Raw genomic sequence first — 26,204 nt, 5'->3', positions numbered from 1 at the left:
GGATCTGACGGCGTGGAGGAGGTGGCGTGAAGGAGCTGACATCGTGAATGGTGGCGGTGCGGATAAGGTGGGGTTGGTTTGCTGATAATGAGAACAAGAATGGTGGTTGGAAGCATGGAGGAGGAGAAGTTGAATCTATGGAAGACGTTTTCTTTTTCCAAAATGAAAACCAAATGTTAAGGTAGATGAGGAATTAAATGGCAAAAAGTAAGAAATGAACGATAAAATTATTTTGAATTTTTTCTAACTACAGCTTAGGTGTCATCCATTTGACAATTCACTAATTAATGAAATATGACCAGTCTCAGAGAGACTCGTGTGTAACTCACGCTCTAACGGAGATTGACAGAAGGACCTAAAGTAAATGTTTCTGATAGTGTAGGGAATTATTATACACTTTTTTAGTGCAGGGACCCATTCTGAAAAAAGAGGATATTAAATTCTCTGGGTCACTAGAGTTATCTCGAATTACATAATGATCATTAAACTTGATTTTGTTACAAAATGGTCACTGAACTATACCTTTTGTTACAAAAGGGTGTCACTCATATAAAACGCAACGTTTTTGCTTACATGGCGAGCTTTAATTACAAAAAGGTACATAGTTCAGTGACCTTTTTGCAATAAAAAGAATAACTCAATGACTTTTTTGTAATTCATAAAAAGTTTAGTATTCTTTTTGTAACAACTTAAGCATGAAAACGATGCGTTTTATATGAGTGACACCCCTTTGTAATAAGAGGTATACTTCAGTGACAATTTTGTAACAAAATGAAATTTAGTGATCATTATGTAATTCGAGATAACACTAGTGACCCAGGGAGTTTAATATCCGAAAAAAGATGATAGTGCAAGGATCCATATATGCGTTTGGCCATCCTTTTTCAATACATATACATATAAGGGTGAAATAGTAAAAACAAAATAAAAATTGTTTAATTAAAAAGAAGAAATAAACGAATCATCTTGCAAATAAATATTTATCAAAAGAAATTATGGAGTATTTTAAATTTTACATATTTCCCATACAGTTTTAGACTTCCACAAATTTACTTTATATGCCCTAGTATTTTCTTGGGAAAGATCAAAACAGAGACCAGTTGTACAGTGAAGTAAAATTAGGTCTCAGCGACAGAACATGATAGGAAGGAAAGGAGTCATGGAAGATGAATCTAATGCCAGAGCTAAGGAGGATAATAATGCAGGTACATATACATTAGATCATGTGTCTCATTATTTTCTTTAATATATGGGTCTCATTTTTTTGTTTATTATATATTTTTTTTACCAAATGTTTATTATATATATTCATCTTGTTTTTGTTTAAACAGAAATAAGTTGGAAACTAAGAAGTCTTCCACCTGCACATTACATCTTTAAGATTGAAAATTTGTCTTTGCTTTCCGATGCAAAAGCCGAGTGCTTCCGCTCTGCTGATTTTGAAGTTGGCGCCTATAAATGGTTTGTAGTTTGTTTCATCTTCTTCTTCATGCAAGCTGCCTTGTGATTTTAGTAACAGCTCAATTTGTCGTTATAACTTTGTGGGTGCAGGAAGTTATCGGTGTATCCTCGAGAAAATAAGAAAAGAAATGGAGATGGACACATATCTTTATATTTAGTACTCTCCAATTCTAATGAACTCACTTTCAATCAAGAAGTTAACGTAAATTTCAAGCTGTTCGTGTATGATCATATTCGCGACAATTACTGGACTGTTCAAGGTAATTAACACAGGCACATGTAGCCTCTTCAGAAGCTAAGGTGAATAGATAAATAATTTGCAATGCATTGATTTTGTAGATACTGATGAGAAAGTAAGGCGATTTCAAGGAATTAAAAGAGAGTGGGGATTTGACAAACTTGTTTCCGTCACTGATTTCAAAGATGAATCCAATGGATACATAATGGATAACTGTTGCATTTTTGGTGCCGAGGTTTTTGTCATAGATAATGCTAGTAAAGGTGAGTGCTTGTCCATGGTGAAGAAGCCTGAAAAAAATACATATATATGGACTATTCAAAAAATTTCACAATTGGATTCGTCATATATCAAATCCGAAGAGTTTGCCATCGGTGGTAGTAAATGGTATGCATGCTTTGATTTTTCTTAACATGTTTGTTGAATTGATTATCTTTCTACTAATTTCCAACATTGTTTAGGAGAATACGTCTTTATCCAAAGGGAAATTTGAAAACGAAAGTCAAAAGCTTATCCATATTTTTAAGATTAGAGGATGATGCAACTTTTGAGAATGGAAGAAAGTTATATGTGGAATACATGTTACGAGTAAGAAACCAATTTGAGGGAGAACATTGTGAAAAAGAAGGTAAATGTTTCAATACTAAACATTTCACTTGTTTGCAATTTATTCCTTTTCTCATATCCGGTAGGGAAGTAATATAACTTTGATGAATCTTAAAAATAGACTCTAAAGAATAAGAGATTGATTCAATGCGATGGCCTAATCGTTGCCCTTAACTAACATTTTGCAGGTCAATTTGAGTTCGAATCTAAGGACGGATGGGGTTTTTCAAATTTTATGTCCCTCAATGATCTCAATGACAAATCAAAGGGCTTCATTCATGATAATACTTTGATTGTGGAAGTAGAAATTCAAGCCATGACTGTGCTTAAAGAGTTGTTCTAAAACTATGGAGATTCCAGCTTTTTTTTTTGTTGTCTTTCAAATTGAATAATCTTTTGTTTTAGCTACTTATTGTGGTGCTGGAAAATTGGTAGTACAATCTGTGGTAACGTTTCATCATGAAAATTCATACAATATTTGGTAGCTACTATTTAATTACTTATTTTGATATGCTACACTACTTTAGACATTCACCTATATATATATATTTGATTATTCCCTGTTCATGTTTCTTATTGAGGAGGTAAAATAAGATAAATTTCAACATGTTTTAATGCTCAAATTTAGAATTCATTAACTAATTCAACCAGAAAAATAATGAAGAAACAAAACTAATTTTATATAGTGAAATTCTATGAAAGATGATAAAACTTAAATTGTTTACTCAGTACCAGATTTAAATTAAAACGATTAAATTTTAATAAGATACTACTATTATTCATTGGATTATACAAGAGGATGTATTTAGAGGAAATTACTCGGGCTACCACTTTTTTAAAATTATTTTAAAAAATAGTCTATCAACTTTTGCTATTTCAAGCGTGCTGCTTTTTTGAAGTTATGTTTGCATAAATTCGCCGTTTTGTTAAAATGGACAACCATCTCTGCCAAATGCTAACTCATCAAAAGAGAAGAACAGCAATAACAAGGCTATGAAAGTGAACAGAGCAGATCAATTTCCAGCCTAACTTATTTCTTTTATTTGTTAGTAGTAAAATTGAATTGTCAAGTTTACCCTTCATCAATTCAACCGCTCAAATTAAATTTTCTAAATCATCATTAATAATCACTTAATCCAGTACAAGAATTAATCAGAAGTTAATCATCATTAGTTTTTCAAAATGTATTTATAACCTCAATAAGCAATTGGTGTTTTTAAAATATAAAAATACGACTCTTTAAAATATCTAGATAATTAATTTAAAGGTTTGTTGTTCTTTTTCTGTGAAAGGTTTGTTGTCTCCTTTTTAGAAGGAGTTGTTGTCTCTTTTTTAGAAGGAGTTATATCAAGTGTTGATTGAATCAAATGCTGTGGGTTTGCGGGTGTTTGGAGAAATTTGAACGAAAAGTGATTGGAGACTGCATTTAATTCGCGAAACAGTTAGTAATTTATTTTTATTTTCGTAAGTAAGGTCTGCGAATCAGGCAGCATGTTGTCTGTTCCATGTCAGGTCATCGGGTTTAGTTTTCAAATTATCCCGAGTTTCTTACAAATGTAACTGTTTCATATTCAATTTAATGAGATCCGATAAATTCAAAAAAAAAAAAAGAAGTTAACTAAAATTAATTAACTAATTTAACTTCTATTTTTTAATTCCTGCACAACTCTAATTTTTCCTTTCTTTGTAAGCGGAGGGAGTAGTAAATTATATTGATGTAATATTAGTTAAATTTCTATTAGGTAAATTAGAAATGAAAAGTTTTATCTAATAATTTATTATTTAAATTGAAAAAGCATTAAAAAAATATGCAAAAAGGAAAATCAATAGTAATATAATAATAATTTATTAATTAAGCAAATAATTTATATTAGTAATACATAAATTTATTGCTATTGTAATAGTTTACTCTATTTACATAATTTTGTATAGATAAATATAGATATGTATATTCAAAAAACAAAAACAAAAAACAAATCGATATGTATAAGGTTGTTTGAGATAATGATACGTACAACAATATATATATATCATTCTATTTAAAACAAAAGTAAGAGAGAGTTATTATTTCAATCTAAGTAACGAGTGATTCAGTTGAACTTAAACAGTCTTAACTTAAGAGCTCGCACTTCATTAATCTAATGTCACCTTGGCCATCAAGAATTCGAATTGGTTGTATGACAGGATCCAAACAACGCATGGAAGATAATGGAATGTCAAATGAAGATGATCATAATTCAGGTACGAATATTTTCAATGGCCGTCTCATTTTATTGTTCACATTACTACAGATTTAAAGCTGAGTGTTTGAACAGAAATACGTTGGAAACTAAGAAGCCTTCCACCTTCGCACTACACTTTTAAGATTGAAAATTTCTCGTTGCTTTGCGATGCGAAAACTGAGTGTTTCCAGTCTGCTGATTTTGAGGTTGGGGGCTATAAATGGTCAGTGTTTATTGTTCTTCTTTGCAAAAAATGAATTAATCAAAACCGTTCAATAAATTGATAGTTCGAGTATTTAACCCTAAATTTGTTGGCAGGTTGTTATCTGTGTATCCCGGAGGAAACAAGAAAAAAAATGGAAATGGATACATATCTTTGTATCTAGTACTCTCAAAATCCAATAAACTTACTTTTAATCAAGAGGTTAACGTATATTTCAAACTTTTTGTTTATGATTGTATTCGCGACAGTTATTGGACTGTTCAAGGTATGCTATCTTAATATATTTATAACCAACTAATGAATCCAGGATTCAATTTCATTATTAATCTGCAATGATTTAATTCTGTAGATGAGAAAGTAAGGCGGTTTCATGGAATTAAAAGAGAATGGGGATTTGACAAACTCGTTTCGGTCACTGATTTTAAAAATGAATCCAAAGGATATTTATTGGACGACTGTTGCACTTTTGGTGCTGAAATTTTTGTTATAGAAAATGGCAGTAAAGGTGAGTGCTTGTCCATGGTGAAGAACCCAGCAAACAAAACGTATACATGGACAATTCACAAGTTTTCAGAATTGACTTCATTGGATAACGAATCTGAAGCGTTTGCTATCGGTGGCTCTAATTGGTATGCACAAAATTTTATTTAAATTAATATTCTTCTTAACCTGTACTCTTAATTATCTAACTACTATTTTCCAACATTTTGTAGGACCATTACGGTTTATCCAAAAGGAGATTTAAGAGAGATAGGCAAAAGCTTATCTATAAATTTAAACCTAAAAGATCATTCAACTTTTGAGCAGGGAAGAAAGTTATATACTGAATTCGTGTTCCGAGTAAAGAACCAACTGAACGGAAAACATCCTGAAAAAAGAGGTAATGTAAAAATTAAAAAACATATTCACCATATACATAGATCCTCAGTACCACAATGCAATCTATACCTTTATTAATTACATTCTTTAACCTACATTTAATTTGCAGGTTATTGTATGTTTGAATCTAGTGCTGCACCGTCATGGGGTTTTTCAAATGTTATGTCCCTCAATGATCTGAATGACAAAACGAAGGGCTTTATACACAATAATACTTTGATTGTCGAAGTAGAAATTGAAGTCATGACTGTGCTTAAAGATTTGTCATGAAGTTCTTGAGATCTTAACTTTTTTTGCTATTTTCGGATTTCAATAATCTTTGTTTTAGCTACTTATTGCAGTTGACCGGGCGATCGGATCAGAATTGGCCCGTGGTCGGTTGCCGTTGGTTGGTTGGTCTAACTAAACTTATATTTACCACGTGTCAACATTTTATTGACTCAAATATAGATTAATGAGATGTTGACAAATAGTAAGGATAATATCGTCTAATTTTATTTTATTTTAGGATTATGGGAGATTTTTGAAAACTTTTCTTTTTTTTTGAGAGATTTTTGTGAAAATCAAAATGCTGAGGAAAAATACAATACTATACCACTTTTAGGAGATGTGTATAAAAAAACCAATATTCAACTAAAAACATATATGCTTATGCAGCTATGCTTTTTCATTGTCTAAACTAGTATAGCATAACAATCATAATATTATATAAATGACCTCTTTTAACAGGTCATTTACATTTTTACGCTCTATTTCATTCAACAATATGCTTTTTTTTCTTTCAACAATATACGAGTTTTTAGAAAGTATAATTGCATTAATACGATGTTTATTACTCAACCTTACCAATTCAAACAACTGTATTAATATCTCTACCATCTTAATAATTAACTTTTATCATAGTATAAATATCTTTAATAATTAAACACTAAAGACCTGTTTGGTTCAGTTGTTTTTATATCTGATAGCTGTTAGCTGTTGGCTGCTAGCTGCTAGCTGATAGACCATACGTGTTTGATGAGATTTGATTAGTTGTTGTGTTTATATGTGAAATGACCGTAAAGGGTATAATTTTTACTTGTATTTATTAAACTATAAATATATTATATTATTTAAACTTTAATAAAAATATTAATAATTATTTTTTTATAAGAAATAATATTTAGTTTAAATTTACTTAGATATTTTTTTGATAAATTTATGATTTATTTTTAAAATATTATTAAATTATAGTTGTTTTAATAAAAATAAAATAATTTATATAATTTATAAATGATTAAAGTATTCAAAAATAATTTAAATAATTTTATATATTTAAAAAACAATATATTCTAGTAAGGGTAATTTTAGCTAAATAATTAAAAATACTGAAACAACTATCAGCTATAGGCAAAAAGCTCCAAAATATAATTTTTCAAACAGCAACTGTTGGATATTTAAAAAACTCTAAAAAACTCCTAAACAATTCTCACCAAACTTTTTGGTGGAACTTTTTGAAAAGTAAAAGTTAAAAGTTCCACCAAAAAGCTGAACCAAACACCTCCTAAATATATTTTTGTTTATTCTTTTTTACTTGAATTTTTTTTCTAAATTTTAATCCACCTACTGCATATTTCTTTCTAAATATTGGTGTTGTTATTATTATTATAATAAAAATATTTAATTTTTAAACTAAAAATTTAATAAATTTACTTACATGATCATAATATTTGTTCATTTTTTGATATTTTTTGCCTTATATATTAATTTTTTTAATATTTTCTATTTATTATTTTATTATTATTTATGAAGTCACTATATATATCGTAACACTTTTTATTTAATTTTGCACTTATCAATAATATAGTATCTTTTATAATGTTTAAATATCATCTATTTTGAAAAATAAAAAAAATAAATGTGTACTACTCATTTATATTATACATACGTGCGACGATAGCATAAAAATAGAATTATTATTTATCATTCAAATGGATTTATAATGTTAGTTGGTAATAACAACCAATAAAATAGAGTAAACAGTATCTAATACTATAAGCACGACCGAGCAACCAAGAACGACCAACAAATACCAAAAGAGCAATCGAAAGGTAATTGAAAAGCAATGAGAAATTAAAGTCAATTAAAATGAATAAGAAAAACAATCAACAAACAACGAATGAGCAAATAAGAGGAACCAACGAGCAACTAAAAATCAACTAAAAAATAACTAACGAGCAACCAAACCAAAAAAATCAACTAATAGGAAACAAACAAGCAACCAGTAAGCAACTAAAAAATAAAAAAAATTAAAGATCAAGTAAAGAAAAATCAAAAATAAAATAAAATAAAATATATATCTTTTTTAATTGGTTTATATCTTATAAATTAAAACTTTTAAACTAAAATTTTATTTTCTTATTTAATAGGACTAAAAAAATATTATCATTGATACAGTAAAAAAATTATTAATTCAATAACATAGGTAATTCTTTTAAAACAAATATAAAAAAAAAAAATTTAGAATACACGTGTTTAAATTTAGATATCACATGTTTGCATATAAAGGGTAAATAATAAAATATGTAATTTTTTATAAATAAAATAATACTAGATGATAAAATAAAAAGATGTTTATTAAAAAAACATAAAAACATAAATGTTTATTGTAGAAGACAAGTGTCGAAAGACAATTAATATGTGTCTGGTGCTAAAAAAATATTAAAAAGGAATGACAAATATTTATATATCAAGAATAGATAATGGATTTTTTATAAAAAATATATAAAAAATAAAATTATAAGTTTTTCATTTAAGACAAATATATAGAATAAATGACAAATATTTTAATATATTAAAATGAATAAATTTATTTTTAATAATTAAAAGCTCTCAGTCAATTGTTATTAATTGGCATTAGCATGTGTTATTTTCTTGGTAAAAATGACAAGGTTGTGTCATGTCATAACTACAACAAGCCAATGGGAATTTGCGATAGGGAATCTTTCATTTATTACTTAATTTTTTTATTATGAATTTTTCCACATGGCTAACGCACCATTGGTTTATTGCACGAATAACATGCCGTAACGGTTGCGTGCAATAATTTTTCAAATGAGAATGACAGTGATGAAATTACAACTAATCTATTAATGTCATACATACAAGACAACAATGATTATGTCCTTATGACAATGTCAGCGTTAAAATGACAATGGCAAATGTATAGAATTGTTGAGCAAATGATGCCTGTGAAAATCTTAGAGGTTTAAAGCATATTTTTGCAAACTAAAGATTTAAAAACACGGACGTTTGTAAATCTAATATATGAAAGAATAAATTTGTAAAGAAGTAAAAAAAGTATGTATAAAGCGTAATTTCTCTATAAATAAAGCTTATCGACGGTTAACCGATCCATGCCCATCCCTATTTTTTAGTGGTTTTTAAAATACAATATTTTCATAAATATTTATTCTAGATCTGTTGGAAATTGTTTTTCCGTGCAAGTATATTTATAATTATTCTCCGATAGTTGTGTAAAAATTCCTTGTAGAAATATCATTTTAAATACTATATAATAGTAATTTATTAATTAAGAGGGTAATTTCCATTAATATTACTTTATTTATAAATTAAGAGTGTAATTTACATTAATAGTTGTTTTTTTACTCTAAGTAACTAGTGATTGAGTTAAACATAAACAGTCTTAACTTGAGAGCTCGTACTTTATTTATCTAATAATTAATATGATTATGTTATCTTGGCCATGAAGAATCTTAATTAAGAAACCTAATATAATTAGGATTCTTTCCCTGCCTTGTATATTCATATCATAAGTTCTTCGCTATTTTTCCTATGCTCTTTTACAATTTCATAAGTATGACAGGATGCAAACGAGGCACGAAAGATAATGGCAGGTCAAATGAAGATGACAAAGCAGGTATGCATATTTTCAATGGCTGTCTCATTCTATTGTCCAGATTAATACAGATTAAAAGCTGAGTGTTTGAACAGAAATAAGTTGGAAACTAAGAAGCCTTCCACCAACGAACTACACTTTTAAGATTGAAAATTTCTCTTTGCTTTCCGATGCGAAAGCTGAGTGTTTCCAGTCTGCTGATTTTGAAGTTGGGGGCTATAAATGGTTAGTGTTTCATTTACTGTTCTAATTTAATCAAACCGTGATGATTTGGTAACCTGCAAAATATTTAACTCTAAATTTGTGGGTGCAGGCTGTTAGCTGTGTATCCTGGAGGAAACAAGAAAAAAAATGGAGATGGATACATATCTTTGTATCTAATACTCTCGAAATCCAATAAACTCGCTTTTAATCAAGAGGTTAACGTATATTTCAAGCTTTTTGTTTATGATTGTCTTCGCGACAGTTATTGGACTGTTCAAGGTATGCTTTCTTTACATATTTATAACCAACTAATGAATCCAGGAATTAATTTCAGACTTTCAGTACTATTAATTTGCAATGCATGATTTAATTTGTAGATGAGAAAGTAAGGCGGTTTCGTGGAATTAAAAGAGAATGGGGATTTGACAAACTCGTTTCCGTCACTGATTTTAAAGATGAATCCAAAGGATATTTAGCGGATGACAGTTGCATTTTTGGTGCTGAAATTTTTGTTATAGAAAATGGCAGTAAAGGTGAGTGCTTGTCCATGGTGAAGAGCCCAGCAAACAATATGTATACATGGACAATTAACAAATTTTCAGGACTGAATTCATTGGATAACAAATCTGAAGCGTTTGCTATCGGTGGTTTGAATTGGTATGCACAAAATTTATTTAAATCGATATTCTTCTTCTTAGCCTGTACTCTTAATTTTTTTTAGTAAAAGGCTGGAGTCGAGAAATCAGATTTCTCGCTGCCAAATATTATTAAAAATAAAAATGAAAATATTCGATTACAAAATCAAAACTAAACAATTCAACAATGAAAAGAACTAAAACTAAAGAATATCTCATCATCTGCTCATTTTGCTCGAATCTTCTCGCTCTTCATAAATTCAGCTTTACCGGTTTTTTAGAAATATCTAACTACTGTATTGTCCAACATTTTGTAGGACCATTACGGTTTATCCAAAAGGAGATTCAAGAGAGATAGGCAAAAGCTTATCCATATATTTAAACCTAAGAGATCATTCAATTTTTGAGCTGGGAAGAAAGTTATATGCTGAATTCGTCTTTCGAGTAAAGAACCAACTCAAGGGAAAACATCATGAACATGAAGGTAAATTTTTCAATACTCGAGTTTTGGTCACTTGTTTATGAAATAATATGACCAATATTCAGCCTGGACACTGAAATGTGTATTAAAAAATGACAAAAATGAATTTATCTTTCCACAACTATAGTCTTTTTGCCAAATATACCATGACCTTTGAAGTTTTGCCAATTTGATCCATCATATAGTACTCAATCTTTCCAAATATATCCAACGCTCATTTGGATTTTGCCAAATATACTCAAATATATTCAAGCCTTCGGTATATTTGACAAAGATTGAATAGATGATGGACCAAATTGATAAACTTCAAAAATCATTATATATTTGGCAAAAAACTTGTAGTTGTGGGTAGATATATAAGTTCATTATCTTTTACTTTTATCTTAGAAAGGGTATTACTCCCTCCGTCCCAAATTGATAGGCAGTATTTTGAATTTCTTTATTCCAAATTATAGACAGTAATTTATTGCTTAAATGCTTAAATGGCATATATACCCTCATTAATTGTAATATATTACATTAAAAAAAGAGAAAAACTCACTAATAAACAAAATCAACACTACATTAAATAGGGGTAAGTGTGGTATGTTTTTATAGAATTACTCATTTTGCATAGGTTTACTAAATTTCTTAATACTTGTGTTTGTCCTAAAATGCCTATCAATCTGGGACGGAGGGAGTATTTATTAACGAGAAATGTGATACATAAAGATATATTGTGCTTATACTTTAAGAAAAGTAATTAGATATCAAAAATAAATCACGAAACCCTTAATACCAAATGGATATATAGACTCTGGTCTGCTGTATTCTGCATGTTTAAACTTATGTATAATATCTGTGCTCCCAAATGTAAAAATTACAAAACATATTCACCACATACATCAATCCTCAGTACCACACTGCAATTTATACCTTTATTCATTACATTCTTTAACCTACATTTTGCAGGTCATTCTGTGTTTGAATCTAGTGCTACTACATCATGGGGTTTTTCAAAGTTTATGTCCCTCAACGATCTCAATGACAAAAAGAAGGGCTTTATGCATAATAATACTTTGACTGTTGAACTAGAAATTCAAGCCATGACTGTGCTTAAAGATTTGTCATGAAGCTCTTGAGATCTTAATTTTTTGCTATTTTTGGATTTCAATAATCTTTGTTTTAGCTACTTATTGCAGTATTGGATTGATTTAGTTTGTAGTAAAATTGTGTTTATGTTTTAAAATTGTGTTTATGTTTTGAAAGGAAAGCATGAATTTCCTCCTTTTCAGTTCTTTTCAATTTTCAGTTTTTGTTAATGGCAGTCTGTTGATAAGTAGAGCAATATGATCAGTAATAAGAAAAACAGAGAATAAAGATGGAGCTGAAAATAGATATTACTCCCTGTTACTTCCAATTGCAGAACATAATAAAGAGAGTTACAAAATAAAATAATGAGATTGCACAACTAATCTCCTATAAAAGTATGGCAAAATATTGGTAGTTCAACAACTACAAACATTACCTAAAGCAAAGGTTATTCATACTTTTCAAAAGTCAAAATAACAAAAATAAATTTATAATTTTCATGAAAAAACTCAATTATCTAACACTCCTCCTTGAGTTTTTTCTTGGATACTCCAAGCTTTCCTTTCAATTCTTCTAACTGCCCTTTTGGAAAGGCCTTTGTCAGTATGTCTGCAAGCTGATTTTCTGACTTGCAATGTACCAAGTGGATTTCCTCATCCTTTTCAGCCTCTCTAAGAAAATGAAACTCATTACAATTGAATAAATTATCTCGTAGCAATGATAAATGTTTGATTTGATTAAGTGTTCATTTATTTGAATATGTGTTTATTTATTTCATTTGTCCTTGATCTCATCATAAAAGAATCTATTCTTAACTGTTAAAAATATGAATAACATATTTTTTTATACAAGTGATCTAAATATCAGTTTGCGGTCTATAAACACTCATAGGTTGAGTAGGTCAAACTATAAAACTAGATGACATATGCGTGGTATTTCAACTAAGTAATTATATCGTCATCTTGTTCATGATTGTACATACAACTCTTTTGCAATATGGTGAAACTATTATCTTGTATATTTGGGATTAGGTTTCACGCTCTTTATCCCTAATTTTTTTGTAAACTAGGATGACAGGAGGAGTTAGCTATACTTAGTGGTATAGGGAGAAACGTGCTCAGCCGAGAGAGAATTCATTACTCCATTTGATATCTAACATTGCCAAATTATAAAGTTTATTATAATTGCAAATCATCTTGAAAAAGTACCAACTAATTCATTAAAAAATATATTAAATACTATATATGCTATAAACACTTACTGAAAAATTAAATTAAACTTCTATGATTATTTTTTATTAAATAATTTTTTTACTTATATTATCTTAAGTAATATAAATATACACTTCCTCCGTCCCAATAGAATTGTCCACTTTGAGAAATTTTTTTGTCCGAAAACTCTTGTCCACTTTCAAAAAGTAACTAACTTTTATACTTAATTTTGTTATATTACCCCTATTTAAAATGCACTAACAAATAAAGTGAAAGTAAATTGCAAGTGAATCCTATATTAACTAGGGGTATTACAAGAAAAGTAAGCAAAATTTTACAAAACTTATAAACAATAATTACTTTTCTTAAACTGTGTGATAAACGCAAAGTGGACAACTCTATTGGGACGGAGGGAGTAATTTTTATTAATTTTTTAAATTTTAAGAGAAACATGTAATTATGCCTCTAATATTTATCTAAGAAATAATTATGCCACTCGTGACAAATTTAGTTCTAATATATCCTTGAAGTTTTTAAAAATGGCTAATTATGCCATTCTTGTGAAATGGAGAGTTAACACTATTTGGAAGAGGAGTATAATTGAACCGTTTTTATAATTTTAAGTAGTTTTTGATCAAATTTGTTATGAGTTTTATGTACTTTTTTGAAAGAAAAATAAATTGAAGGGTTAAATTGAACTATATTTTTAACAATTAAACTTTTTGATTAAATCAAATAACCTAATATATTAATGAAAGTGGGTAGCGGAAGTAAAAGAAAATACACATAGATTTACAAATACGTTGATTAATTAATTAATGCAGAATTTCAGCTTCCAAAACCTATTGCATTCTAATGAACTATATTAGGAGTTAGATCTATAAAATCTATTGATTCCAATGAATATTATAAATTAGGCATCCGAACATCGTTGGTTCACGAAAAATACCGAATATGAAATTAGATTGACAAATTGTCTGATTCCCACACTTCTTATATTCCAACAGATTTCTGAAAACTTCATAATTCAGTTTCTCAATCTAGTTTTTCCATAAATTTCAAATCTACATGGGCGGACCTATAAAGAGTTTATGGTGGGCAGTTGACCACCTTATTATTTCGAATTTTTGAAAGATATGAATATATACATTAGTAGTATAGTTTTTCGGCCTTAAAATTTATAGCACCGACCATCTTAAATTTTTCCTTCTTATAAATATTTAGGCCTCGCTTGATTCGTTTTATAGCAATTGTCGGGAAGTTAATTTCCCAGGAAGTATAGTTCCTGGGAAGTTAACTTCTCAGCAAGTTGATATATATTGCTTGTTTTGATTTTTACTTCACGGGAAATACGAAACAAATTTTTAATTAAAATACAAAAATGTCCTATGATAATTTTTTTATAAATTTACAAAGGAAAAAAAAAAGAAAAAATTAAGGTTAAATTAGAAAAATACAACAAAAGTGCTAGGCAAGTTCTACTTCCTTAGGTTTTGCTAGGGAAGTTACTTCCCTAATTATAGGGAAGTTACTTTCCTAGTTAAAGGGAAGTCAAACATCCAACTTCCCGGGAAATAAAATGTATAAATTGAACCAAGTAAAAAATATTTGCTATTTTCCGGAAAGTACAACTTTCCTAACTTATTTACCCCCAACCAAGCGAGGCCTTAGTACAATTTTTCCCACCTTATAATAAATTTATGGGTCCGCCAACATCAAATAGTTATTTTAATGAGAGAATTAGCAAAATACCTAAAAAATAAAAATATTAGCATTTTTTAATTCAGATTCTTCATCTTTATTTGTCTACCTCAGAGTGTTTTATGTTTACTTTTTTACTCTATTCTTTTCTTTTTATACTCCATATTTACTCTACATTCACAGCTTCTTTTTTTCCTTCATCTTCTTCTTCTTTTTCTTCTTTTTTTCTTCATCTTTTTCAGTTTATTCTCAAAACAAATTAACAAATCAACAAACTAATTCTAATTTTCAACTCATAACATTTCAAGAAATTAATTCATGCGAATTTATTATTATTTCTTAAAATTTTATTGCTAGTTTCAAATCTAGTTTCGAATCCGCTCGAATTTTTAATTCGTAATCAAATCGCATCAAATTTCACTTGAAATTCAACGATCATAACTTTCTCCAAAAATAAAGAAAACTGTAAATTTTTAATTTTTTTGTTCTCAATAAAAATCTATTAAAAACGGTTTCAAACAATTTCAAAAACAGTTTCAAATGCAGTTTCAAACGGTTTCAAACAATTTTTAAAAGACATGTTTATTATCATTTAAAAGAAATTATACAATGGTTGCAAACAATTTACAGGCGTTTCAAACAGTTTCAAAAAAACAGCTTCAAACAGTTTACAAAGTTTTCAAACAATTTATAAAGGTTTCACACAATTTCATAAAACACAAGTTGCAACCTTTATCTAAAAACAGTTTCAAACAGTTTACAAAAGTTTCAAACAGTTTTAAACACTTTCTAAAAACACTTTCAAACAGTTTCAAAATAACAGTCTCAAACCGTTTACAAAGGTTTCGAACAGTATATAACAATTTCTAAAAAACAATTTCTAAAAAACACTTTCAAACAGTCTAAAAAATAACAGTTTCAAAGAACAGTTTCAAACCGTTTACAAGGGTTTCGAACAGTATATAACAGTTTCAAAAAAACAGTTTCAAACGATTTCTAATATTAATTAAAAACGTTTGAAAACCAGGTCAAAACATCATTAATGAAGAAACTGACGATTTTTTCAGAAAAAAATTGAAAAAAAACTCCAGAAAACGATTCTATAATAATTTAAAACAACATAGAAAGAAAAAAGAAAAAGAAGAAGTTTCTCATCTATCATCTATCACCTATCATATTATCTCTTAAACTCTTTCACAGTTAGAAACTTTTTCATCTAAGTGAAATTTATTGGTTTTGTATTCAAATTTTTGTCTTAGAGTTCATTATATAATGTAAAAAAGAGAGAAAGAAGAAGAAAAAGAAAAACGTTGCTGAGAAAAAGAATAAGAAGAAGGAGGAAAGAGAAAAACAAGAGAGAGAAAAAGAGGAGAGAGAGAGAGAATGTAAAGAGAAAGTTGCAGAGAAATGAAAAAAGAAGAAAAAGAAGAAAGAGAGAGAAGACAAGAAAGAGAAAAGAAGAGAGAGAGAAAACAAGAAAGAGAAAAGGAGAGAGAGAAAAGAAAGAAAGAGAAAAAGATAAAAAAATAAAAGTGCACATCTATCTTACATGAATAGAGTAAAAATGCTAATAAGTTAAAATTCTAATTGGAGTAGAGATAGAAACATTACAAAAAGAGAGTAAAAATATAAATTTTCAAAATTGAGGTATTTAAAACAAATAAATCTAAAAACAGAGTATTTTGTGCAAATTCCTCTATTTTAATTAGACGTCAAAGAGAAATCATTTGTCTTTTTAAAATTTGCTGAAAAACTAGTAATTACGACATAATGGACATAATGGCATTGAAAAATATAAACTATCGTTAAATCTAATAAGAAAAAGAATTCATATATCTCGATAATGTTTGGCTCAAAACCAACTAATATAATTAAGCTCACAATATTTTCAAAATAAATTTGAATGGGTTAAATAGTTTTTAGGTTATAGAACTATAGTGTTTTTACAAAACGGTTACCGAATTATAAAAAATTATAAAATGCTTACCGAATTATAATATTTTTACAAAACGGTCACCAAACTATAAACAGTTACAAAATAATTACCGTACTAATGTTTTTTTCGCAAAACGGTTAGCGAACTGTTGTTTCTTTTAACAAAAAAGTTATGTTACTATACGTACTTGTATTATCACATCTATGATAATCTATTTGTAAAAAAATAATATATATTCAAATAACTGTTTTGTAACTTTTTATAGTGCGATTACCGTTTTATAAAAAAACTATAGAATAACATCTTTGTAATTTTTTATAATTCAGTAACCATTTAGTAAAGCTATTATAGTTCTGTGACCTAAAAAATATGTAACTCAAATTTAAATAGCATTAGGTTTTTAAAAACGATGATTTACGCTGTCACTATAGCCAATATTTTTTGCTTTTCCATAATTCATATGGACTCTTTTTGAGAGAAAATCTTTTCATTGTTCAATGATAGATATAACCTGCGGTTTTTGAACTTCAATGATAAACATAGGTGACCTAACATATCTCAAAAACTTAATCATTTACCAAACCAAAACTCTTTTAGACTTAGAGTCACAAATATTTATTTTTTTGGAGAAGGCAAAGCGTTCATCAACAAAACATTACAGGAAGAATACGAGCCATGGAAAATGAATCTCGTGACAGGGGAAATGAAGATGATAATGCAGGTATTTATTATTATTTATTAGCTGCAGATTTTACAATAACTAGAACATTAAGCATTATTCAATTTTTATTTTGTACGGGTATTCTTGTTTTTTTTGTTTGTTTTTGAAATAGGTATTATTGTAAACAGAAATAAGTTTGAAACCAAGAAGCCTTCCACCTGCACACTACATTTTTAAGATCAAAAATTTCTCGTTGCTATCCAATGCAAAGGTGGATAGCTTCCAATCTGCTCATTTTGATGTTGGGGGCTATACATGGTTAGAACTTTTCTTCTTTCGTTTTTTTATTTATAAGGAGAGATTCTTTCATATGAGTATGTCGATTATTTTGCGTGTGCAGGAAGTTATCTGTGTATCCTCGAGGAAACAAAAAAAGAAATGGAGAGGGATACATATCACTGTATCTTGTCCTCACCAAATCCAACAAGCTCGCTTTTAATCAAGAGGTTAATGTAAGTTTCAAGCTGTTCGTTTATGATTTTGTTCACGACGAATACTTGACTGTTCAAGGTATGTTGTTTCGATGCTAGTGCGAAAGTAAAAGTCGACGCACATTGAGTGGATTGATAATTTGCAATGCATGATTTTTCAGATGCTAGTGAGAAAGTAAGGAGGTTTCGTGTGACTAAAAGAGAATGGGGATTTGACAAACTGGTTTCCGTTACTGATTTCAATGATGCATATATCCAACGGATACTTAGCGGATGACTTAATCCTCAGTACTAAGTATATGCAATCCAATTACTTAATCTATGCCTTTATGTTTTTCAGGTTATGCTCAGTTCAAATCAAGTCAGAAGACCATGGGTTTTCCAGACTTTATGCCTCTCATTGATCTGAATGACATCTCCAAGGGCTTTATATCTAGTAATACTTTGGTGGTCGAATTAGAAATTCAAGCCATGACTGTATTTAAAGAATTGTCATGAATTTATGTAGAATTCAATTTTTTTGGTGTCTTTGGATTTTAAAAATCTTTATTTTTGCTAGTTATTGTGGAACTGGATTATTACAATTTGTAGTAACATTTTATTAACGTATGGAATGTACTTTTCTTATTTTTACCGGCTACACTATCTTAGACCATGACATTGGTCGATGTAGATTTCACTATTGATGTGGTGCAATAATGCAATGTAGTCATAATATATGAAATTTACTCATGTAGGAGTGGAATTCATTTCAATGCAACGTAAACAAAGCCAAACTAGCGGCTCTGATTTTTGGTGCAATAAATCAGCTTGAAGGAATTTATTCTTTTCAAATAGTAAAAATAATTAAATATTAATAAATCACTAAGTGATTTAGTGTTCAAGTGTCACTATATATCTTTTCCTGGCCCATTATAAATTATAAACACTCAAATCTAACATTTAATCTAAATAAAAAAAAATTACAACTAATAAAATAACATGCATGACAGTTTGGGATCAAAGCCTAATAAATGACCCTATATCAACCGGTGTGCTTTTTTATTTTTTTAGTAAAATCTATCGATATTTATACATCTAAATACACTAATAAAAAAATTGCAAAATTTAATAAAAATTATAACTAACCTCTTGAAGATTACGTACTTTTCGATAAATATTAATAATAACAATTCCAACCGCTTCAATAATTTCCACTGTTAAAAAAAATGTTTCGATTTCACGCTACACCAATATATAAAGTCCTGTTAAAAAAAATTAAAATCAGTAAAAATTAAATTAACAATTACTATTAAATAATATTATAAATATTTATGGAATTTACATTATATATAAAATCCAAAATATTGTGGATAAAATATTAGAGAGGTAAAATTTTTAGAGAGAAAGTGTAAAGAAATATACATTTTTTTTTAGGTTTATGTGGGTGAGAATACGAGTGATTTCTCACCCCATTTATAAGAGAGCTGCTCACCAAATAGTTTCACGAGCAACTCTTCTGCATAGATTCCCTGCCATTTGGCAGGGAATCTTGACTAGCTTTAATGCTGGTTCAACAACCAGCATTAAAGCTGGTCAAAGTAATTAAAGCTGCTCGCCAAGTTGTTTGGCGAGCAGCCTTAAATATTCATAGTTAGCACGTTGGTGCTGATTTGGCGAGCAGTAACAAAATTTGTACTTTCTCGCTAACTCATTTGGCGAGCAGGTACAAATACAACACTAAATGGGAAATAACAAAAAATATGACACAAAATGAAAAATACCCTCCCTATTAGACACGATCTGAGAAATAGCCCAAGAAATTGCATATATCAATTGTTGAAGTCGTATTTCCGATTCTCTTTTATCTCTTGCCGGCGATGGATCTTTATCTCTGCAGCGGTACATGGCCACCGTGTCGGCGGTCCGACCACCTTGGTCCGACTAGTATAATAATACTGGAGTTATCTTCAGTTTTTCTTCTATGTTTTAGTTAAGAAGAAGCATATATTTCTCTTTGTTTTACACGGTTTTATGGTAGGAGGTTATAATTGTCTTATTTGTTTTATTTTTTAATTTACTTTTGATTATGAGAGAATTGCGAAAACTTTTCATTTTATTGAGAGATTACTGCAAAAACAAAAATACTGAGGTAAAAACAAATGCTGTCAAAACCGACCCGGTCATTGAACCGGTGAGGACAGAAGGTGAAGAGTTAGAGGTTCAAACAGAATTGATACGGGGTTCAACCGGGGGTTGAAACTAATAATATATCTAATATAATTGATGTATTTTCATGAGAAGTAATATTTTATATAATAAAAACACAAAAAAATAAAATACATATTGCACAATTTCTAAATAGAATTAAAATCGTATTATCGAGATTGAAATTTAAAGTCATTATAAAAATAATTCTAATAAAAATATTTAAATCAAGCTTTTTCCATTAATTTTGTTTGTACAACTTAATTAATAAAGAAAAGTTAATTTTATCTGTTTAGTTCTATTTTAAACTATAATCATATTAGTTTAAAAAATGGCTATAACAATCATTTTTTAGAATATATTATATAAATAGGAATAGTATATATATATATATATATATATAATCATTACCTAATCGAACTGGAGCCGGGTCAACCGGTGTAACCGTTGAATTGTAACGGTTCTTCGATCGGTTCGATTAGAAAAGGGCGGGTCTCTAATAGACCGGTTATTGGTACATTTCGAACCGGTGCTGTAGCCGATTTCCGATTTTTTCGGTCGAACCGATCGGTCCGGTTCAGTTCTGACAACACTGGTAAAAATATTAGATATGACCATTTTTGAGAGATTTGTGTAGATTATCCTTTTTTTTATGGATAGTTGTATTTATTTGTTCTATACAATAACTTAAACATATATCTAAATTTAATTTTTATTTATTTACTTTTTTCATAATTATTTTAATTGTTAAAAATTAATGTCTTAATTTTACATGTTTTCCCTTCACACTTATTTAGCTATAGATAGACATACAGAGATAGATATATGAATGTTTTAAATTGTTAGCCATTTCCCCATGATCTTTTAGACTTTCACAATCACTTAATTTTCTTCGAAACAATAAAAGCAGTGGTAATTATAAAAAAAAAAACAAATTACATATAACAGGAAATAATTAAACGAGCAATGGAAGATGAATCTACCGACAGGGAAAATGAAGATCATAATGCAGACTAGTGGGTCTCAATTTCTTTTTCAGACTAGTCCAGAATAAACAAATTACACAACTTTTTCTTTGAACAGAAATAAGTTGGAAGCTAAGAAGCCTTCCACCTGCACACTACAGTTTTAAAATTGAAAATTTCTCTTTGCTTTCCGATGCAAAAGCCGAGTTTTTCCATTCTGCTGATTTTGAAGCTGGGAGCTATAACTGGTTAGTTAGTGCTTCATTTATTTTTCAAGCTAGCCTTGTGATCGAAACAAATTCTATCCGAATATATTGTGAGTGCAGGAAGTTATGTGTGTATCCCGGAGGAAACAAGAAAAAAAATGGGGATGGACATATATCTCTATATCTAGTTCTCTCCAAATCCAACCAAAGCGGTTAATGTAACTTTCAAGCTCTTCGTTTATGATTATATTTGTGACAAGTACTGTAATGTTCAAGGTATGGTGTGTATACGTTTAAATAACTACGTAAGTTGAATGGTTTATTAATTTACAACGCATGATTTAATTTGTAGATGAGAAAGTCAGGCGGTTTTGTGGAATTAGAAGAGAATGGGGATTTGATAAACTCGTTTCTCTCACTGATTTCAAAGATAAATCCAATGGATACTTAATGGAGGATTGTTGCATTTTTGGTGCTGAGATTTTTGTCATAGAAAATGGCAGTAAAGAAGAATGCTTCTCCATGTTGAAGACGCCTGCAAACAATACCTATACATGGACAATTGAAAATTTTTCAGAATTGAACTTATTAGAATTTACCAATTCCAAAGTGTTTGCCATTGGTGGCAGTATATGGTAAGCATAAACTTTATTTAAACCTGATGCATCTAACATGTACTTTTATAGTCGAGTTGATTATCATTCTACTGATTCTGAACATTAGTAGGAGCTTAGATCTTTATCCAAAAGGGGATTCAAGAGCGAAAGGCAAAAGCCTAGCCATGTTTTTAAAACTAGAGGATCATGCAAGATTTGAGCATGGAAGAAAGCTGTATGCAGAATTCCCCTTACGAGTAAGGAATCAACTTTTGGAAAAACATCAGGAATTGAAAGGATATTAAACTCTGTCTCAAATTACAGAATGGTCACTAAAAAGACTTTTGTTACAAAATGATCATTAAACTATATTTTTTATTATAAAGGGGTTCAGCCATATAAAACGTTGCGTTTTACGCAAAAACGAAATATTTTTGCTTACGTGGCAAGCCAAAATTACAAAAAGAAACATAGTCCAGTGATCTTTTTGTAATAAAAGGTATTATCTAATCATTTTTTTGTAATTCACAAAAAGTGTAGTGTTCGTTTTGTAACAACATAAATATTTTTGTAATAAAAGGTATAGTTCAATGACCATTTTATAACAAAAGTTTTTTTAGTGACCCTTCTGTAATTTGAGGAAACCCTATTGATTTATAGAGTTTAATATCCGGAATTGAAAGGTATACTTGAGTTTTTTAATCTGTTTCTTTATATCGGATAGAGGGGAATATTAACTCAAACTTTAGTTCAAATCCTAAAATGTATTTTCCTTATAGGCCATGTTTGGTTCATGGAATAGGTCCGGAATAGAATAGCTATTCCGTATTGCATATTTATTCCTCAGTTTGGTTCATGGAATAGTAACTCTATGGAATTGTTATTCCATGATTTTGTGGAATAAGTACTCCTCTCAAAAAGTAAAGAATAGCTATTCCATTCCTCATGTAATAGCTATTTTATTCCATGCAGGCCATAAGACTAAAAGGTAAATAATTTTTCTTTCTTTCTTTTTTTAGTGGTTATTTATAAGGCGTGATGGTAAAAAAAACCCAAAACCTTTACGAGTTGTTGCAATTATATACAAATCTTTAATTTTTGCAATAATATTCAAATTACATTTTTTGTAGCAATAATAGTCAAATTGATGGCTAAACTTGTTGTTTTCAATTAAGATATTAGACTATTATTATGTTTTGATGTATAATAATATAGTAAAAGTCCCAAAAAATGGCAAAAAACTCAAAACAATTCACATAAAAAGTGCAATTCGGATATTATTGTAACAAAATAATGCAATTTGGATATTATTGCAAAAATTAAAAAGTTTAGATATAATTGCAAAAAGTCGTAAAGGTTTGTGTTTATTTTGCCATTAAGCCTATTTATAACGAATAATCCACAAATGTATAATTAACTAAAAGAAAACTACGATAAGCCTTATTGAATCCGACAATTTTTATTAATTTGATCTATATATGTCGATTTTATTCTAAGATTTTTCCTCTTTGATATCCTTAGCAAGTTTGTAGAAAATAAAAAATAAATAACTAAACTATCCCTGCCAATTGGATATACTCCGGTTTGCGATTGTATATCCTGCATATATAATTGTATTTCTAAAATATACAGAATACTGTGGTGTATATTCAGTTTCGAATTCAACTTTACAGTAGCGAATATTATAAACAGAAACATATATTTTCAGCAAATACAGAAATCCTCTAGACTAAAGTGGACACATTCCAATATCTTAATTGATTGCCCTTATTCATAACATTATATAATTAAATTACATTTTGCAGGATATTAAACTCCCTAGGTCACTAGGGTTACCGCGAATTACATAATGATCATTAAATTTCATTTTGTTACAAAATGGTCACTGAACTATACCTTTAGTTACAAAGGGATGTCACCCATATAAAACGCATCGTTTTCACACTAAAGTTGTTACAAAAAGAACACTGAACTTTTCATGAATTACAAAAAAGTCACTGAGTTATATTTTTTATTATAAAAAAAACACCGAACTATGTCCCTTTTTGTAATAATAGCTTGCCACGTAAGCAAATATGTTGCGTTTTTATACGAGTGACATCCATTTGTAACAAAAGGTATAATTCAGTGGCCATTTTGTAACAAAATGAAGTTTAGTGATCATTATGTAATTCAAAGTAATCTTAGTGACCTAGAGAGTTTAATATCCACATTTTGCAGGTACTAATCATCAGTTCGATTCTAATGAGCAGACATGGGGTTCTTCAAAATTTATCTCTTGTTAATCTTAATGACGAAAAGAAGGGCTTTTTACACTATTTTGGTGGTTGAAGTAGAAATTCAAGCCATGACTGTGCTTAAAGAATTGTCATGAGTTTATGTAGAATTCAACTATTTTGGTGTCTGGATTCCAATAATATTTGAACTCGGAATTGGACCTGTTTGACCCCACAGTTATGTAATTAGTTATAGAATCTTAATTTGTGTTGTAATGGGTCTGTCTCAATTTTTTTTGGGTCCCAAAGCCGACAATTTTAAGTTGACCAATCAACCGGGTCCTGAAGTCCATACCCGACAAAACCAGCAGCTTTCAGATGCAATTTCGGGTTCGCTTGAACTCGGAATTGACCCCGGTTTGCAGTAGTGAATTCGTATCAACCATAAAAATAACTTCTGCAACAGTAAAATGTTTATCAAATGTTTTCAAATGGTTTTAACTTGTTAATTTTTTGTAATGATATAAACTCAGTCAGTTTTAATTGACCCCATTCTTTTTCCCACTTTCATGTTTTATCATTGTGGACGCAGTGTCACTTTCAAATCTTTCTGCTCCAAGATTTTTTTATAATAATGTATATTTACAAAATGTTTTAAACTATAAATTGTAGTAGTCATAATTGTATCTTGCATGCTTTCTTGGGTTTGTCTCAATGATATGGATGTTTGTATTATGAGATGTTTACCTTTGTATATGTTAGATACTACGATGTTTGGAGGGGTTAATTATTTTTTAGGTCACTAAATTATAGTGTTTTTACAAAATGGTTACCGAATTACAAAAAATTACAAAATAGTTACCAAAGTATCACTACTATACAACAGCGTTTTAGCGACGGACGATTCCGTCGCAATAAACCCATATTCCGTCGCAAAATGTGATTTGCGACGGAAATAGTCCGTCGCAAAATGCCTGGTCGCTAACAAAATAGCGACCATGGCGTCGCAAAAGTGGCGACGGAATTTCCGTCGCCATTTCCATAACTCCGACCCCAACTGCGTCTCCCCAAAAAGGAAAAAGGAGACCAATTGGCGACGGATTAATCGATTTGGCGACGGATAAATTCCGTCGCCAAATTTATGTTTTTGCGACGGAATCCATTCCGTCGCAAAAGTCAAATATTTGCGACGGCATTTCCGTCTTCCTAGTTTGGCGACTTTTATAAGCCACTTTGCGACGGAATTTCCGTCGCAAAACCGTCACAATTTGGACACAAAATTTCTGTTTTTCGTCCGTTTTTCTGTTTTATTCACGACGATTATAACCTGTAAAATTTACTATTTGCAATTCACACTAAAACTCAATTTCCGAAAAATAACGATGTCATATAAAAACATGTTATGTTGGTAAAAATACGCAAGCGTACGTATGCCAACTTGTAATATAGACTGTGAAGTTCAGATATCGTACCCACAGAGAAAGCTTCTAAATACAACCAGTTAGGAGACTCGATTTAGATAGTTGAAAAGATATTTTTGTTTTGTTGTGTAAATTAAAAGACAGAATTAAAGTAATATAAATTAAATAAACTAAAGTTGTAATTAAATTGATGTTAAACAATAATGGGAAAAAACAGGGATTATTAACTTTCATTATGATGTTCAATCAGATTGGAATGTGGATTTGGTTGTTTTACTAAGGTTCAGGCTAATCGTAAGCACCTAAAATTCTCTCTCGAGCAATTGCAGACAAAAACATACAACGAACTAAAACTAAGCTAATTACTCACTCTCGCACAGTTATTAACCTAATTATTGATCAATTGATGTTTATAAATCAAACCCTAAGAACACGTACTCGTCAATTCACTCTCGCACAATTAACTCCTACGTTCTTAATTATATTGGTCTATTTCAGTTTTACTCTCTCAAGCTAAAACCAAAACACTGAACAGTTAATAAATTAGCTAAATAAATTCAAGCGTTAAGAACAATAATTAAAACATAGTAATAACAACAACCCATAAATCCAAATTGTTTAAACAGACATAAATCCCATTAATAATCCCCACGATGGGTTTAGTTACTCATGATCAAAGATAAACCAACAACATA

At 29.4% G+C, this 26,204-nt stretch overlaps 4 protein-coding genes across 4 annotated transcripts; all 4 read left to right on the top strand.

The window, feature by feature from the left end:
- Positions 1–1,138: 1,138 nt before the first annotated feature.
- LOC126661584 (uncharacterized) lies at positions 1,139–2,740 on the top strand. Its single transcript, XM_050355438.1, has 7 exons — positions 1,139–1,205; positions 1,332–1,461; positions 1,552–1,721; positions 1,801–2,086; positions 2,161–2,327; positions 2,494–2,627; positions 2,711–2,740. The coding sequence occupies exons 1-7, from the start codon at positions 1,139–1,141 to the stop codon at positions 2,738–2,740; spliced, it is 984 nt and encodes a 327-aa protein (XP_050211395.1).
- Positions 2,741–4,404: 1,664 nt separating this feature from the next.
- On the top strand, positions 4,405–6,142 carry LOC126661397 (uncharacterized). Its single transcript, XM_050355243.2, has 6 exons — positions 4,405–4,546; positions 4,621–4,750; positions 4,846–5,015; positions 5,100–5,379; positions 5,464–5,630; positions 5,739–6,142. Exons 1-6 carry the CDS (start codon positions 4,447–4,449, stop codon positions 5,897–5,899), a joined length of 1,008 nt encoding a protein of 335 aa, XP_050211200.1. The 5' UTR covers positions 4,405–4,446; the 3' UTR covers positions 5,900–6,142.
- Positions 6,143–9,396: 3,254 nt separating this feature from the next.
- On the top strand, positions 9,397–12,068 carry LOC126661398 (MATH domain and coiled-coil domain-containing protein At2g05420-like). Its single transcript, XM_050355244.2, has 6 exons — positions 9,397–9,548; positions 9,623–9,752; positions 9,841–10,010; positions 10,109–10,388; positions 10,684–10,850; positions 11,799–12,068. The coding sequence occupies exons 1-6, from the start codon at positions 9,464–9,466 to the stop codon at positions 11,957–11,959; spliced, it is 993 nt and encodes a 330-aa protein (XP_050211201.1). The 5' UTR covers positions 9,397–9,463; the 3' UTR covers positions 11,960–12,068.
- Positions 12,069–17,441: 5,373 nt separating this feature from the next.
- Positions 17,442–24,203, top strand: LOC130014957 (uncharacterized). The gene is made up of 12 exons (XM_056104116.1): positions 17,442–17,487; positions 17,616–17,745; positions 17,828–17,997; positions 18,080–18,085; positions 18,259–18,395; positions 18,656–18,754; positions 19,381–19,498; positions 21,189–21,355; positions 21,465–21,552; positions 21,629–21,911; positions 22,003–22,129; positions 24,093–24,203. Exons 1-12 carry the CDS (start codon positions 17,442–17,444, stop codon positions 24,201–24,203), a joined length of 1,482 nt encoding a protein of 493 aa, XP_055960091.1.
- The last annotated feature ends 2,001 nt before the right edge of the window (positions 24,204–26,204 follow it).

This window comes from Mercurialis annua, linkage group LG8 (genome assembly GCF_937616625.2).
Source record: "Mercurialis annua linkage group LG8, ddMerAnnu1.2, whole genome shotgun sequence".
NCBI classification, from domain to species: Eukaryota; Viridiplantae; Streptophyta; class Magnoliopsida; order Malpighiales; family Euphorbiaceae; genus Mercurialis; species Mercurialis annua.
This window is presented reverse-complemented; position numbering and strand designations above follow the sequence as displayed.

Excerpts from the sequence above, each read along its gene's own strand:
- LOC126661584 (XM_050355438.1), top strand. The coding sequence starts at position 1,139 with ATGATAGGAAGGAAAGGAGTCATGGAAGATGAATCTAATGCCAGAGCT. Across the intron at positions 1,462-1,551 it reads GAAGTTGGCGCCTATAAATG|GAAGTTATCGGTGTATCCTC; the intron begins GTTTGTAGTTTG and ends TTGTGGGTGCAG. Across the intron at positions 2,628-2,710 it reads TAGAAATTCAAGCCATGACT|CTACTTATTGTGGTGCTGGA; the intron begins GTGCTTAAAGAG and ends CTTTTGTTTTAG.
- LOC126661397 (XM_050355243.2), top strand. The coding sequence starts at position 4,447 with ATGTCACCTTGGCCATCAAGAATTCGAATTGGTTGTATGACAGGATCC. Across the intron at positions 5,016-5,099 it reads CAGTTATTGGACTGTTCAAG|ATGAGAAAGTAAGGCGGTTT; the intron begins GTATGCTATCTT and ends TTAATTCTGTAG. Across the intron at positions 5,380-5,463 it reads GCTATCGGTGGCTCTAATTG|GACCATTACGGTTTATCCAA; the intron begins GTATGCACAAAA and ends AACATTTTGTAG.
- LOC126661398 (XM_050355244.2), top strand. The coding sequence starts at position 9,464 with ATGCTCTTTTACAATTTCATAAGTATGACAGGATGCAAACGAGGCACG. Across the intron at positions 10,011-10,108 it reads CAGTTATTGGACTGTTCAAG|ATGAGAAAGTAAGGCGGTTT; the intron begins GTATGCTTTCTT and ends TTTAATTTGTAG. Across the intron at positions 10,389-10,683 it reads GCTATCGGTGGTTTGAATTG|GACCATTACGGTTTATCCAA; the intron begins GTATGCACAAAA and ends AACATTTTGTAG.
- LOC130014957 (XM_056104116.1), top strand. The coding sequence starts at position 17,442 with ATGGAAAATGAATCTCGTGACAGGGGAAATGAAGATGATAATGCAG. Across the intron at positions 19,499-21,188 it reads CAGCATTAAAGCTGGTCAAA|AAATAAGTTGGAAGCTAAGA; the intron begins GTAATTAAAGCT and ends TTCTTTGAACAG. Across the intron at positions 21,356-21,464 it reads TTATTTTTCAAGCTAGCCTT|TTCTCTCCAAATCCAACCAA; the intron begins GTGATCGAAACA and ends CTCTATATCTAG.